The sequence below is a fragment of the Sebastes fasciatus genome, chromosome 5 (genome assembly GCF_043250625.1).
Source record: "Sebastes fasciatus isolate fSebFas1 chromosome 5, fSebFas1.pri, whole genome shotgun sequence".
Taxonomy (NCBI): Eukaryota; Metazoa; Chordata; class Actinopteri; order Perciformes; family Sebastidae; genus Sebastes; species Sebastes fasciatus.
In genome coordinates, this window is record NC_133799.1 from 1,714,923 (window position 1) to 1,731,714 (window position 16,792).

Genomic DNA, 16,792 nt, shown 5'->3' on the forward strand with positions numbered 1-16,792 from the left:
AAAAAACAAAAAACACAAGTTATTAAATTGCAGTAATACTCATCGCCTGCAGGGGGCAGCAGTGTTAGATCTGATGCCGCTGTTCTCTTCTCTGCCTGCAGGGGGCAGCATCAACATGTAGACTGCTGCTATCGGTCTAAATGTCAGTATTGAGCAGCAGCAGTATTAATTTAAAGAGGACCTATTAGGCTTTTTCTCTTTAATTTAGAGAGTTATATAATTTGTTTGTTCATGTAAAAGGTCTGAAAAGTTACAAAAGATCCCAAAGGAGCTCAAATAGAGCATTTCAGAGTGTGAGAAGAGGTGCTGCCCGGCCGGTAGGAGGATAATTGAGCGTTTTTGTTTTAGCATTAAAGCATTATAGGAGCTATTTACTTGTTGTAAGTAAAAGTTGTTGTTTAATTAATAATAAGTAGTATTGTTTGATTTATTACTCTAGATATTTACTTTATTTAGAGTTGAACTATTTTCTTGTTTAGTATATTTAGGATATATTATATTTAGGATAGTTTTTTACATGATTAGTATTTTGTTTACTTTTGTTTATGAATTGGGTAACACTGTGGTTATATATATATATATATACATATATATATATATACATATACATATACATATACATATATATGTATATATATATATACATATATATGTTATTTTATGTTATATTGGGATAAATAAATCATTAGAAACAAACATTCTGCATGGACTATGGACTCTTTTGCCTGTATAAACCACATTACCCATGATGCATCAGTGGCTCTTTGATTTAAAGGTCCCATATTGTGCTAATTTTCAGGATCATACTTGTATTTTGTGTTTATATAAGAATATTACATGCTGTAATGTTCAAAACACCCTTTATTTTCCTCATACTGTCAGCCTGAATATATCTGTATTCAAACTCTGTCTGAAACGCTCCGTTTTAGCGCATTTCGACGGAATTGCAACAGGATTGCGTTGCTAGGCAACAGTTTGGGTCCATGTGTACTTCCCGTCAGTTGATGACATTCACATACACTGCAACCAGGAATAAACTGGGACACATTTAGACTGTTTTTGTTTAAAACTGCATAAAAGGTCTAAATATTGTTTATTTGTGACATCACAAATGGACAGAAATCCTGACAGCTTGTTTCAAAGGCAGAGTTTCTACCTTTGAAACTTCCTTGTGGATGGAGCATTTCAATACTTTCACAGTATTTATATAGGACTTAAGCCTGCTTTATAATAAAAAAACATGAAAATCTCACTTTTTTTTACAATATGGGACCTTTAAGTTTGATTTTTCCAACAAATGGCCACTACAAGCATATCAACATATTCTAGTAGAAACCCAAAATACAAGTGCATGGTACGTCCTCTTTAACAGATCAAAGAGATGAAACACTAACAAGCAAGAATATTAAGCAAATAAAAAAAAAATAAAAGTTTCAAACAAAAAACTTGCAAATATGAAATTCATTCCAGGAATTATAACTTTATTAGGATTCATTTTCTCTTTCACTTTGGTCACCATACACATCATCAATAAAGAATGTCAGTGTAATTTCTATTAAACAGCTAATATGTTGTGGATTATCTGATGAACGTTAAATCTATTTCTCAAAAGGTTAAACTTTAAGATGATTTCTGCTTTTGAGAAGCTGCAGCTGGAATGAACGATTTGATTCCTCGTTATTATTATCACATAATATTCAATCAGAATTAGCCAGAACTGCTGGGAGGAGGAGGAGGAGAGGAGGAAGAGGAGGAGAGGGAGGAGGAGGAAGAGAGGGAGGAGGAAGAGGAAGAGAGAGAGGTGGAGGAGGGAAGTGAAGGAGGAGGAGGGGAAATAGGAGGAGGAGGAGAGGGAGGGGAGGAGGAGGAAGGAGAAGGAGGAGGAAGGAGAAGGAGGAGGAAGAGGAAGAGAGGGAGGAAGAGGAAGAGAGGGAGGAGGAGGAGGAGGGGAGGAGGAAGAGGAGAGGGAGGAGGAGGAGGAGGAAGAGGAAGGAGGAGGAGGAGGAAAGTGAGGGAGGAGGAGAAATAGGAGGAGGAAGAGGAGGAGGAGCAGCTCCGGTAGGAGGAGGAAGAGGAAAACTGCAAAACTTGTAAATGCTCCAAACATTCAGCAGCGGTGGCTAATCTCTAATGCTACTTGAGAAACCAAACCGTCCCCGGAGCTCGTCGGGGCGGCGTGTCGGGTTAGAAACAATAATAAGGCTCGGGTTGCATGAGAATAGAAATTTGAAAAAAAAGGACAGAAAAAATAAACCCGAGTCTCTTAACTCTGTCAAACGATGTACCGTAGCATGAAAAATAAACATTTTACAATGAAATAGAAAATAAATGTCTCAATCAAAGTGAGCTAGGAAAAGAATATCCAATCCCTCGTGTGACATCTTCAATCCAAAAATAACATTTTCAAAAAGGACATTAAAGTTGGTGAAGTTCTTCTAATCAAAGTGTTTTTTGTCCAAAGTCTCTTCTAATAGTTGGGGTTTCCTAGTGTTCAAGACAGCACGAGCATTGCATTTACATTTATTTATAAAGTGAACATGCTGCACAAAGTATATAAAAAAGAAAAGAAAACAATCCCATAATTAAAAAAGAAAAGAAACAACTCTTGCGGATGCTAACTAACCTCTCTGTGAAGCCCCGTATCCATGGCAACAACTCCAGCATTACAAACACAGACATTACACATTGGACTATACGGTTTAATCTTGCATTCAGAACTGATAGTGTATGTTACATATGAAAAGGAGTTGGAAAAACATAAAGCATAAATTAACAAGTGAACAGTCCATTAGAACTATGTAAAGCTCTCACAGTATTTTCTGTAGATTTTAAAAGTGTCACAAAAGCCTTAGTCAGTTCAACAAACTGCACATTTCACATAGTTTACTATTCATTTAGACGTTAGGTGTACATGGCCGTTCATGTAGGTTTATTCTCTCTAGATGAAAAAGGTTTCAGGACTTCCCAGCCTCTCGACGGTGAATAGAAATCCTTTTTTTAAGTGATAATGTACAGCGAGCGCGTCATTGTTGTGAAATAAACCTCGACTAGCTGTACATTATCCCGCTTATTACACGGCTACTTACTGAAGAAATCAATAATTTGACACAAAGATGGTCCTCCGGAGTCAGACATCAGAGCTGCGGCCATAGCAACGGTCTGTTATAAAGAAATAACAGAGCGTAGAATGCCGTGATTGACCAATCAGAATCGAGTATTCAACACAGCCGCGTCATAATCCACGATAATGAACCCCTTTAATGTGATGTAAACACGGTATTTATAGAGAAGTCCCGCCCCTTCTGGTGGACCACCATTTGGAAAACATATGTATGTATAATATATTTTTGATCCTGTTTGAATTGCACCATGAATCAGACGTGATGTTGGTAGATTTAAAAGATCATTTTGCAATTCAAGAAAGTCTCAGTTTGTGTTAAACTGTTAAAGTATAAAGCCCTCATCACCCTGTGGCAGCGATGAGAGTGAAGCGTTTTGATGCTTTTGCGTTGCTAAGCAACTCGTGGTTTTCCGCTTTATGTGTAGGGCTGTCTCGGGCTTCCAAGCTACGGTGAGCAGCGTAGCAGGCTGACATGGTCAGTCTCCGTCTCCGTCTAGACTTCACACACCTCTACACACAAACAGCGTTTTTTTTCTCTCATTGTGGTGTCTTTTTTTGGATACCTTTAGAGCTTTATAACTTTACCGACCGTAGTCTCCACGATCTGATCTGATCTGAGACAAATTAGTGCAGTACTTGAGTTTTCGGGGTAAGTTGTTTTCATTCATTTAAAACTGTATTATTAACTATTAGGTAGCGTACAGTTCATGGTTTGTGTTCAGCGAACGCCTAAAGCCTAAGACTGTGAAAATACGTAATTAGAAAGACTACACACAAAAGTGTCATAGTGACGTCTCTAGAGATCTGCAACGATTAATCCATTAGTTGTCGACTATTAAATTAATAGCCACCTATATTTTGATAATCGATTAATCAGTTTGAGTAATTTTTTGCAGCTTGCAGATTCTTAAATGTGATAAAACACATCAGGTCAGATAACGTTTCATCTGTACGTGGAACATCACTAAGTTGGTGACGTATGTTGTGTGAGACGAGAGACGTAGCTCACTGAGCCACTGAGCGGTTCAAACTAAATGATACGACGACAAACTGAGACTTTTTCTGGACTAAATGATCTTTTAAATTGTCAAACATCATGTGTGTGATACCGTACATATATTTTCTGAAACACGGTGGTCCACCAGAGAGGCGGAACTTCACCTCTCTATATTCAGGGCTCTTTTATAATCCAGTACTCTTTATCTCTTTTTGTATAAATCAAAAGTTAAGTTGCATTTTAACACAGTTAAGTTCAGCTATGAAGATTGAGATTGGCGATCGGTTGGCAGAGAGACGTTACAGTGTCGGAGGTTTCAGCCCGTACTTCCTCGCCACTTCCGTCTGGGCGTACGCCGCGTCGCATAACGAGTACAAATGGGCCATCTCCATCTCCGACTTGGCCAGGTTAATGGCCTTGTTGAACATTTCTATCGCCCGGTCCAGATTTCCCCTGAAATACAAAAAAAGAAATGCTCTCGTTATTTAAAGCACTTCAGGAAGACGTCTAAACGTGACGGAGGGAGTCAAGTTGTTGATTCTCACCTTTGAACTTCGATGGTTCCCATAGTTTCATAGGCAAAGTCACATTTGTTGTCGATTTCAATGGCCTTACTGATGAGATCTAGACCCAGGTCAAGGTCCTGTTTCCACTGGAGCTGTAACAAACTGGACATACATTGAACTGTTAATAACTAATTCACACATTTTAATCAGGTTATTTTAAAGTTTTTTGCGATTGCTTACAGACTAAAAGAATGCTTAGACATCAAAACCTTAACTTTAGTGACCGTGCCTTATTAGACATACGTTCATATGGAGGACGGAACCTGACAAAATAAAAAATAAATAAATAAATGTCTCCATAAATAAATGAATATGTCATTAAATATAGAAAAAATTATATAAAAAATATACGGAGCCATTAATTAATTGATAAATGTGACAAAAAATGATATTTCTGTTTTAATTACTTCTTTATTTATTTGTCTTCGTATTAATTCCCTTATTTATTTACTCTTCTGTTTCATGACACAAGTTGAGTGAAAGCCACCTCGTTTGCATAATGAGGCAGAAATTTGTAAAGAAAAGAATACAGAAATAAATAAGTTTGGGGGAATAAATAAATAAATGACTAAATAATAAATGCATTAATATATAAATACATACATTTAATAATACATATAAAATAAATAAAAACAAATGCGATAAGAATAAATACATAAATAAATAAAAGGGAAAGTGAAAAACAAGAGTAGATAAATAAATAAGGGAATTAATACAAAGATAAATAAATAAAGAAGCATATTAAAACAGAAATAGCAATTTATGTCACATTTTATCAATTAATTAATTGCTACATTTATTTTTAATATTATTTTTGCTACATTTAATGCCATTTATTTATTCATCGAGTCCTTTATTTATTTATTAATTTTTGATTTTGGCAGGTTTTGCCCTTCACATGTTCAAGAATGAAATCTCTTGTAGTCATTGGGGAAACATTGCACTGTAATTTTACTGTAATTATTTTTGTTTCAGTGAGTTTACGGTAACATATTGTTTTGATTACTGGACTGTAATTCTACTTTACTTTGTGTTTTGTTGTAAAAAATCTGCAAAGGCAAAAAAATAAGCCGTATATATATTTTTTATTTCTGAAGTCTTTCTATTGGAAATGTAAGTAGATGTGCTGGATGAATCTTTCACTTGTGCATTATTTGTTTGAAAAATGCCATTTTCAAAGATGATTGTGAGGTTTTGATTGCAGTTTCATTCTGACGTAGAAGTGAATGTTTATCTCCCAGCGTTGTGTCTTATTTGGCTTGTTTGTAGAGTTCTGACTAAATGATTTGATTGTGTAAGCAATCACAAAAAACTGTAAGAGTTTTGCTCCTAAAAAGGAGAGAAGTGCTTACCCCTTGTGGACATATGTGGTAGCGTTGTCTGGTTCCAGTTCAATACACTTGTCGTACATCTCGTCTGCTTTTCCAAACTGCTGCTGATCAGTCAAAGCCTGAAAAACACAAAAGAACAGACCTAAAGCTGCTGTTTTCTGTCTGAATTATACAGCTAACATACTGTACAATGGACTAAAGCACCCACTGATGTGTAAATAGAAATTGATAGGTCACCTGAGCATACAGAGCGTAGCCCTCTGCACACTTGGGGAACCTTCTGATGACGTCCTCGAAGCCGTCCATGGCGATCTGGACTTGTGACGGGTTGTTTCCAGTATACGCTTGTCTGTACTGAAGAACACAGAAAAAACAAACTCAGCAGCCGATCTGGAGATGCAGCAGCCGTTAACGCTACAACTAAACACAGCGAGACTGATTCAAATTAAACGCAGTATATTTATGTCAGATTACGGCACGCCTGCTTTTCAAAAGATCTTTAGCCGATCTACTCACGAGAGCGAAGCACTTCTGAGCCTGGGCGAGAGCCGAGTCGGGTCTGAGCAGGATGCACTCGTCAAAGTCTCCCACCGCCTCGTCCACCTGGTCCAGCAGGATCTTCAGCTGAGAGGAAATGTTGACTTTACAGAGAGCACTACAGCACATATATATCAAGACATTACAAACAATCCTCAACTGACAGCCGACCAGTTAAACAAGCAGACTCCTACCTGCCCCCTGTGGTGATAGACGTCGGGGTTGCGTGTGTCGATGTCGGCCGCCATGTTGAAGTCTTGAGTGGAGAGCATGGGCTGCTGCTGCTGCATGTACATGCTTCCCCGCTTGATCAGAGCGTTGGCTCGTAGCTGTAAACAACAGACCATAGCACAGAGAGAGAGAGAGAGAGAGAGAGAGAGAGAGAGAGAGAGAGAGAGAGAGAGAGAGAGAGAGAGAGAGAGAGAGAGAGAGAGAGAGAGAGAGAGAGAGAGAGAGAGAGAGAGAGAGAGAGAGAGAGAGAGAGAGAGATCATTAGATAAACTCCATGCCTCTTTTGGGCACATGTCTCACAGGGTTGTTACACATTGTCCATTTCATTCTACACACTTCCAAACTCCTCTGTAGATTTTTCATACCTTATATGATTTTGTGACTCGGGGTGCAGAGGATGCTGTGCCCAGACTACAGAGCTTTTGTCCTTACTAGGGGTGTAACGATTCATCTACTACATCGATTTATATTCCTACGATCCAACTACATCGATAGGTACTCTGCAAGTTGTCTTTCACAAGAGACGTATATCGATATAAAATCATTTGCATCAATATTAAGGATTTGCACCTTGTATTTAATAAACGTTATATGAAAGTGTTTTTTAGCGCTTTTATTAGTAAAGAAATGTTAAACGTTCCTCCGAGTCACTCTCCAGACATGCGCCAGCTTGCCATGCATCCATGGCGTGCATGCAAACGAACGGCACACTGGACTCCTCGCTCTCTCACCCGGTAACGGCGTGGAGGGAGGTGGGCACCGGTTCTGCATGAGCTGCTGGCACTGCAGTGCAGAGGAGCTGGTCGGCAGAGTTTCAGGCGTTATCAATCACCCACAGGTGCTTTCCCCGTTCAGAGAAAATGACTTTCATTTCCCCGTCATGATATCTATGCACATGCAGCATCAGCCTCACATATCCAGCCACAGAGCAGACGGTCCGCGAGGCAAATTATCACGGGAGACGGAAAGAAGAGCCTCACTTTTTCCCTGATGGTCTGAATAAGTCGCTAAATCTGTCGCTGGTCACTTTTAAAAAAAATCTCTAAGAGGGTCTGAGAAGTCGCTCCATCTAGTGAGAAAGTCGCCAAGTTGGCAACACTGTGTGTGGCTGTGATAACACTCGGTTAATGTCTGTGCCGTCGTGCACGAGACCATGAACCTTAACATAAAACAATAGGTTTGTAGTCCCCCTATAGTCTCACTAATCCACTCTCCCAGTACTTGGACTGTAGTCCGTACCTTCACGTTGGCGTCCTGCATGTTGATGACCCGGTCCAGGTCAGGCTGAGCCGCCGTAGCGTTACCGATCAGCAGGTAGAAGGTGGCGCGCAGCAGCAGAGCCTCCGCAGTGTATCGGCCGCCTGACTCGACCTCCTTGGTGCATTCACTGATGATCTTATCGTAGTTCTCCTCCTCCATGTACTGCTTTGCCTTCAGGTAGGCGGAGCTGAAGAGGTGAGAGAAGTGTTCAGGTGGTAGGTCACAGTTTTAAAAATAACAACAGAGTTGTGAAGTGAGAGGAAGTTTTTTTTTTTCCACATTACGTATTCCAACATAGAAACACAGGACTCAGTGTGGTGTGTTTTCCACCTGTAAAACACACTCTGATCAGGCTTTAAGATCCCACTTGTGTGTTGTTGTGTTTTCTATGATGTGGTTTTGTGTTTTGTTGTCTGACCTCTCGGTGACCTCGGCCGCCTCGCCCTCCTTGTCCTTGTCCTCGTCTTTCTTCTCGCCCTTCTGCAGCGGCTGTGAGATGATGTCGTCGGTGAACGAGCTGAAGTAGGATTTGATGAACTGAGGAGAAGGCATCATCGGCTCACGGTTCTACAGATGAGAAGAGAACAAGTTTTAACGGGACGATTCAGAGAAATGAAACTGAATCGAATGTCTCTGAAAGTGTTTCAGTACCTTGTATTTATCTTTGGCCTTCTCTTTTCCCAGCTGTTTCAGCACCTTGTCTGCTAGCAGCATGCTCTGTTGGTTCTGGAAGGCCTCGAGAATACAAACCGCTGTGACGTCTGCAGGATGCACGGGGAACAAAACAGACTGTAAATAACTGTCACGCATTATACGTTAAACTTTTAAGGGGCGGCTTTCACGAGCCAACGTTTAGTTTGTTTCAATCGAACTCTGTTGTGGACCAAAACAACCGGTACGAGAACGCTTGATAGAGACGGTCTCGTACCGTTTCCAAGCAAATTAAAACGCAGGCTGCCTGTGGGGGCATTTGTTGAGAAGGTCACAGGTAAACGACAGGTTAACAAGAGTGGGAGAGGACTGACTGATGTCTGCTTGACATCTGGGTCGAAGAGAACCAACAGAATATGGGCGCCTGGGTTAGCTCAGTTGGTAGAGCGGGCGTCCATGTATCAAGGCTTGGTCCTGACCGCGGCGGCCCGGGTTCGAATCCGGCCTGTGGCCCTTTCCGCATCCACTCTCTCTCTCCCCCCTTTCAAGACTCTATCCACTGTCCTCAATAAAAAATGGAAAAATGCCCCCAAAAAATAACTTAAAAAAGAGAACCAACAGAATATGAAAAATAAAGTCCACTAAAACAGTGACGTTTATAAAATCATTGGAGATAAATTGGAGGAGAAGGGATTCAAGCACACAGTAGATCAGTGCCGAGTCAAAGTGAAAACACTTCAGACATCTTTTTTTATGAATTATTTTTGGACATATGTGGTATATTTTTCCTGCCCTTTTTTGGATATTTCAAAGTCAGTGATTCCCCGCATAGAAGTGACAACTCTCGAGACAAAAAAAGACAAATTTGCTCCTTCGTACACGCCGCTCAGCAAATTATTATTTTTTTTTTATTTGGTCCTCTACCCGAACCAGACTAATTAGAAAACAAACCAAAAATATCAAGTTCACTCTGAATCGGACAAGACAAACAAACGATGGTTAGTGAAAGAGGGGCGTCTCACCTTCTAGGCACTCCTTCCTGTTGTCTAGTTTCTCCAGAGCTTTAGCCCTCCTGAACAGAGCCTTGACGTAGCGTGGATTCATCTCCACGGCCTGACAGCAGTCATGCACCACTTCTGTCCATTTCATCTGAAAGGAGAAGTTACAGACTGGTTATACTCCAAAACAAATCTGCATCTGAATAAACACAACGAGGTCTGTCCGCTACCAAGAGAACAGAGACATGAAACTAATGTTTAAAACAGAACAGCATCTCTATCAACGTTTCCACATAGACCAACAGAAACAGCTCGTTTCTGTCTTGTTAGCATTGTGACCCGTACAGAACTCTGCTAGCAAACATACTTTACCTGCCTCGGAGCTATCAAACAAATCTTTATTGACAACTGTCAACAGCCACAACGGTCCACAACGGTCTGCAGGGGCCGACGGGTCGTGTTTTTTTCTATTTTACACGTACAATGTGAGCTCATAAATCGTGAGCTTTGGCTTTACATCACTAACGATCTACTCGTACAGTAGGAGTAGGAAGTACACAACAACATCTCTAAAATCGTAGTGTATGCCCAGCTTAAGTCACACAATAACACAAACTAACTAACCGATCGAGCAGCTCCTGTGTCGTGAGAGGTAAAATGACTGTTTTTGTGAATGGAGTCTGGTGGCTTTGAAGAGAGCATAGATAACAGCTTCAGTTCCCCGTCAGAGAGTGCTGTCTGACAGCGAGGTAAAGAGGTGAAAATATACTAAATATAGCGTACAATTAAACTGATATAGATTATTTTAGGTGTCTAAAATGTGTTTTGCTGCTGCCCACGTCCACAGCAGGACATTACTTTGTACTCCTGTCTGTTTCTACTAACTCCATCTACTGTTGGTGATACACTGACTTTCCATCTACAAGCACCTAAACCTTATAAATATCTCATTTAGAAAAGAGACAAAGTGTCCCATACTGCAACATGAAAGACACTTGACAAGGATTCTCTGCAAAAGAATCAATGCCACACTGATTTTACAGACATACTACTGAGAAACCAGGAGGGGTCTTTGATACATTAACAACAACCAGATGATTAAAAGAAGGTGGAGCCGACCTGTTGTTCGTAGGCTGCCGCTCTGTTCTGGTAAAACGTTGACAGGTCGGTCTTTTGCTCCGTGGGGCAGAGAGCGATGGCCTCTGTGTAGCACTGGATGGCGTTCTCGTACTTGCCAGCCTTGAAATACTTGTTGCCCTTGTTCTTTGCTGCTTGGGCCCGATCCAACGGGCTCTGAATGAGGGACAGAGAAAAGAGGGGATGGCTGTTAAATCACAATTATGATATAATAATATCCTCAAGATGTGTAGGGTACGTACATTCAAACAACTTCAACAGCTGCTGGATTAAAAAAATCAAGTTGAAAATCAATTGTGCAACGTTTCGATCTAACGGAGATAAGAAATGCCTGACGAAGATCAAAACGCTGCATAATTAAACCTGCTGGGAGCTTTTTAATACAGTATAATAATAACTTCACACTTACGCAAGGTAGTTCTCATATCTGTGAGGTAGCCTCATACTAATAATAATAATAATAACGTTTTCTCACAATTACACAGCTGTATTTCATGACATTAGGAAGGATTTGTTTTTTCTCTTTAGTGAATGTAGGACGGATTAAAAAAACACCTCACTGACAATAAACCTGGCTGAGTAAATAACTGTTTAGTAGAATAAACTACAGCCAGACTGATTATATACCTCGTCATACTGCTGATATATTCTTGTTATTATTATACAATACCATATGATATATTCTATTCAATTCTATATATTTCTGTACTGTACTACACGTGATATTATTTATATCTTACACTAAGTTATGCTATATATTATGTTATATTGCAGTACTATACTACATATATATTATTTATTAGTTATGTCTTACACTAAGTTTTATTATGTTATGTTATATTGCTGTACTATACTATATGTGATATTATATGTTACACTATGTTATACTATATATTGTGTTATATTATTGTACGTAGGACTGGGCGATATGGATTCAATCAAATATCACTGTATTTTACCAAATACCTCGATATAGATATTATAGGTTTGACCACAATATTTACACAATGAGATTTCTGATAGATAATCATCAGTAATGTGGATATAATTATTTAAGTGTAAAACAGTCTGGTAAGTCAACTATTAAAACACTTACTGTTTTATATTATGATATCCAAAACACAAGACAATATCTAGTCTCATATCACAATATAATATCAATACATTGCCCAGCCCTATGTTCTATACGTTGTTATTACACCTTATACTATATCTCATATCGTACCATATTATACTATATTATGTTGATTTGTTAAATTGACTCTTGCACTATATTCTGTTATATTAATACAGACAAACACTGAGAACAATTACTTAATTATATCATGTATGAGCCATGTGTACTCTGTTAACACAGACTCTCACACCACTTTACTTTACTTTACCATGTCACTTTTGTCTCCAAATGTTTTATTTCCATTTTCTATCATATTCTTATTTCAGTTTATGAACCTCCTAGTATTCATTTCTGTTACTTTCAATACGCATCTGTATTTATTCTGTGCTTGTGCTGCTGCTACAACTGAATCCCCCTCTGAGGATCAATAAAGATTTAATCTTCACAATCAGAATCACCTTCATTGGCCAACTATGTGCACACATACAAGGAATTTCACTACGTTTTTTTTGTTGCATTGCTCTCAATGTGGCAAAGCTGGACAAATAAAGATAAAGAATAGACAGGACTATTATGCACAGAAGTATGTGAACAAAATAGATGAATATGTATAAGTATTATACAAATAAAGTGTTCTGTAAGTTGTAATCTACACAAATAGTGTTAATAAATCAATATTGAGTGGTTACACATGGACTGGAGGATGTGTCCAGATGTGAAATTCATTGTATGTGTGCACATAGTTGGCCAATAGGAGCTAACGTTACATGGCTAGTAACTATTCTGGAGCTTTATGGCTTCTGATATACATGACTGGCTTTTCCCAAAAGTTTATCATCTGGGAAACTTCTCTGTAAAGGACATTGTTTATGGTGTTTATGGTGTTTATGGTGTTTATGGTGTTTATGGTCTCGTCATGGACAATAACAAAGATGACTTTCTGCTGAATAACATTCTCATTCTTGGAGAATTCGATTTGCACAAATCCAAGTAAATGAAAGTGAAACCTGGTTTAATGTGTTTCACTCTGAGTTTCCTTCTTACATAAAAGCCCTTAAAGTCATGAAAAACAAAAATGCATTGAAACCTCTTAGTATAATAGAAGAATATGAATTACAGGTATACAGCCCCATAGCCCTTAATTTATTATTATTATTATTAATATGAATTACAGGTACAGCCCTATAGCCCTTCATTTATTATTATTATTATTATTATTATTATTATTATTATTAATATGAATTACAGGTACAGCCCTATAGCCCTTCATTTATTATTATTATTATTATTATTATTATTATTATTATTAATATGAATTACAGGTACAGCCCTGTAGCCCTTCATTTATTATTATTATTATTATTATTATTATTATTAATATGAATTACAGGTACAGCCCTATAGCCCTTCATTTATTATTATTATTATTATTATTATTATTATTATTATTAATATGAATTACAGGTACAGCCCTATAGCCCTTCATTTATTATTATTATTATTATTATTATTATTATTATTATTAATATGAATTACAGGTACAGCCCTATAGCCCTTCATTTATTATTATTATTATTATTATTATTATTATTATTATTAATATGAATTACAGGTACAGCCCTGTAGCCCTTAATTTAATTTATTATTATTTTCTGGTATAATTTTACATATTGTATTTGTTCTTGTTCTGTATGCACCTTGTCTTTTTACTCTAATGTAATGATCTATGAGCCATGCTGTTGTAAATCTGAATTTGTTCTATAATACCTACATGGCTAGTAGGTAGGTAGCTTAAGCTAACGTTAGCTCTTAGCAGCTAATCCACCGCTGATGAGCCGGCTGCTGTCGGCCTCTAGTCGGCCTCTAGTCGGCCTCTCTGTCACTGTCAGTCGGTGTCCTTGACGGAGCTTTTACGGTCATGACACGTGTATTAATTGCCCGTGTTCAGACCGCAGCTGAAGGCTGCTGTAAGGCTGCTGCTGTAAGGCTGCTGTAAGGCTGCTGTAACCCGGGTATGGTGCCTCTCCCAGCGGCTCCAGAGAGCCTCCTCTCCGGCTAAGCGGGCTAAAGGTTACCAGGTTGTCCGGCTCTCTGATGACCGGAGCGGCTCCGTCCTGGCCCTCCTGCACCGGGCTGCTGCTGCCTTCGGGAGTCTTCCTCTCCCCGGTCCCGTCCCCGGTTCCTTTCCTCTGCTTCGTCCTGCTGCGGTTCCACAGATAGAGAGCTCCAACACCCAGAACCAGCGGGGTTCCGACCAGCAGGGCGATCTGCCAGCGGGGGAGACCAGAACCAGACTGAGAATCCACCGGCTTAGAGGCAGCCATGATGCAGAACCAGGGTTAGAACCAGAGCAGAACCAGAACAGCACCAGTAAACCAGTAAACCACCAGAACCAGTACCAGCAGCAGACAGCGTGGGGCGGTGAGGCGCTGCTTCTTCTTCTACTACTTCCGGTGCTCAGAGGTCACACCGTGCTCCACTTCTTCTTCTTCTTCTTTAAGCTTTATTAGCGGTTAGCAAACAACGGTTTGGTGCATTACCGCCACCTACTGGTCTGGAGGAGGATCAGTCTGGTTTATAATTACTATATCCCCACAAATAAAGAAAAACAAACAGAAAACAAAAACAAAAAAACAAAAAACAAAAAAGAGAAAAGAAAACAAAAAGAAAAAAGAAAAATGAAAAAAGAAAAGAATAGGAAAACAAAATCAAAAACAAAAAGAAAAAAAGAAAAAAGAGAAAAGAAAAGAATAGGAAAACAAAAACAAAAACAAAAAAGAAAACAAAAGAAAAAAAGAATACAATACGAAAAATAAAAAGAAAAAAGAAAAGAATAGGAAAATAAAAAGAAAAAAGAAATAAATAAAAGAAGAAGCCACAGGCTGATACAAAGGACCTTCCCCCCAACCCCAGGAGAAAAAAACTATAACAAAAAAGGAAGAAAGATCTAAACTAACATCATTTTAAATCTATATTTTATCTATAATTTAGACTAATCTACATTTGTCTAAATTCTTAGATATTAAAAACAAATTAAATAAGTATATTTAGCAATTATCAACCAGTATATTTAATTTATTTTACCATTGTACACATTCAGTTACTTTTTGGACCGGGAGATTATATATTGTGTAAAACTAATCATAATATCAAGTGTAAAAATGACATTATACATTTAGAAAATTATAAATCAATACATTTTACATAAATAAATACAAAATAACAAAAGTTACCCCCAATTTTACTGGGTTTTTATCTGAATTTAAAAAATATATTAAGACTCGGTTATGACCACATTCCCAAACTTTTGGAATTTATCATAGATGTATATCTATTTTGTTGATTTAATATCTTTATGGTCAGTTTTAAAAAGAAACTTTAAAAAGAAACTGATAAAAAGATTTATCACAATTCTATTATTATTATTATTATTATTATTATTAATAATAATAATAATAATAATAATAATAATAATAATAATATTTGAATTCATATTGCTGTTTCTCTGTATTATGTAAATGTCTGCAATGTTTCTATATTTGAATGTTTTTTCAATAAAGATTGAGGAAAAAAAACATGACCAGTAGAGATCATAATCAGGTTAATCTGGCCTACAGCAGTATGTGAGTATTTACACACCAGAAACATGTTTAACCGGTATAATTAACCTGTTTGGGAACTTCAGGTAAAAGCAAAACATGAGGGCTCCCCTGAAGCAGATACCTGCTTTTTCTCAGTCAATATCCAGGTAACAAAACACAAGATTAAACAACCTGAATAATCTGTTCTATAATTTCTAAAATTTAAAGCACAGATTATTTGTTTAAATTCCTGCTTTACATGTAAGCATCAACATTAATAATTTGAATAAACATTGGACCAAAGTAATGATGTTTTTGAATCTTCAAAAGAATATTAATTTAATTTAATTAATTAATAGTATTCATTTGCGGGGATGCAGGTTGACTGCAGCCACTAGGTGGCAGTGCTGCTGACTCTCTCTGTAAATCCTCTTGTAGAGGAATATAATAACCACCTGAATGAAACATGCTGTATGTATGTTTACCTCTGCACATACATTATTGTTTTTATTTAAATACATTGTGGGAAATGCTTATTCCTGTCATAAAAAGACAGAGGTGCAGTGGTCTAAATAGTTTACAAAAGTGAAGTTATCAGCCCCAACTCTCTTCATTTGACCCTGATTAATGTGGATTTATCATATGAGTTGTTGTGTTTGTGTGTTTGCCAGGTTCATCCTCCTCTCTGTCCAGGTTCAGAGCAGCTTGTATAATTTAAAAAGTACGATTGTTGTTTATATATTTTTTTAATCACACTTTTTATTGTTTCCTTAAGAAAAAAGACTACAGCAACCTAAACCACAACAAATAATATAATATGTATATATAACAGATGGTAATTGTAATAATGATAAAAAATAAAAAATAATTTATTATATTATTATTATTATTATTATTTATTTTTTTATCATTATTACAATTACTATCTGTTATATATACATATTATATCATTGAATGTATGAATAAAAACAAATAAATAAATAGTAATGATGATAATAAATAAATTATAAATATATATAAATTAATAAACTACAATAATAATACTGTGTTCAACGCACATTTACAAAAGAATAAATCAAACAGAATTTGATTAAATTATACCCATATAATTATATAAAATACTAAAACAAAATTAATTAAAATATTTTTGTTTTTATTTTATAATAATTAAATGTATTTTATAATGATTACAATAGTTTTATATTTAATTTATAATTATTTATACTAAATTAAGAATGAAACACGTCTACTTATTCTTTTTTATT

At 37.2% G+C, this 16,792-nt stretch overlaps 1 protein-coding gene across 1 annotated transcript; it reads right to left on the minus strand.

The window, feature by feature from the left end:
- Positions 1 to 2,504: 2,504 nt before the first annotated feature.
- tomm70a (translocase of outer mitochondrial membrane 70 homolog A (S. cerevisiae)) lies at positions 2,505 to 14,413 on the minus strand. The gene is made up of 12 exons (XM_074636804.1): positions 14,022 to 14,413; positions 10,812 to 10,985; positions 9,717 to 9,843; positions 8,695 to 8,804; positions 8,462 to 8,610; positions 8,023 to 8,230; positions 6,747 to 6,881; positions 6,532 to 6,639; positions 6,253 to 6,369; positions 6,037 to 6,134; positions 4,664 to 4,786; positions 2,505 to 4,571 (listed from the first exon to the last, which is right to left on the minus strand). The coding sequence occupies exons 1-12, from the start codon at positions 14,268 to 14,270 to the stop codon at positions 4,418 to 4,420; spliced, it is 1,752 nt and encodes a 583-aa protein (XP_074492905.1). The 5' UTR covers positions 14,271 to 14,413; the 3' UTR covers positions 2,505 to 4,417.
- Between the last annotated feature and the right edge of the window lie 2,379 nt (positions 14,414 to 16,792).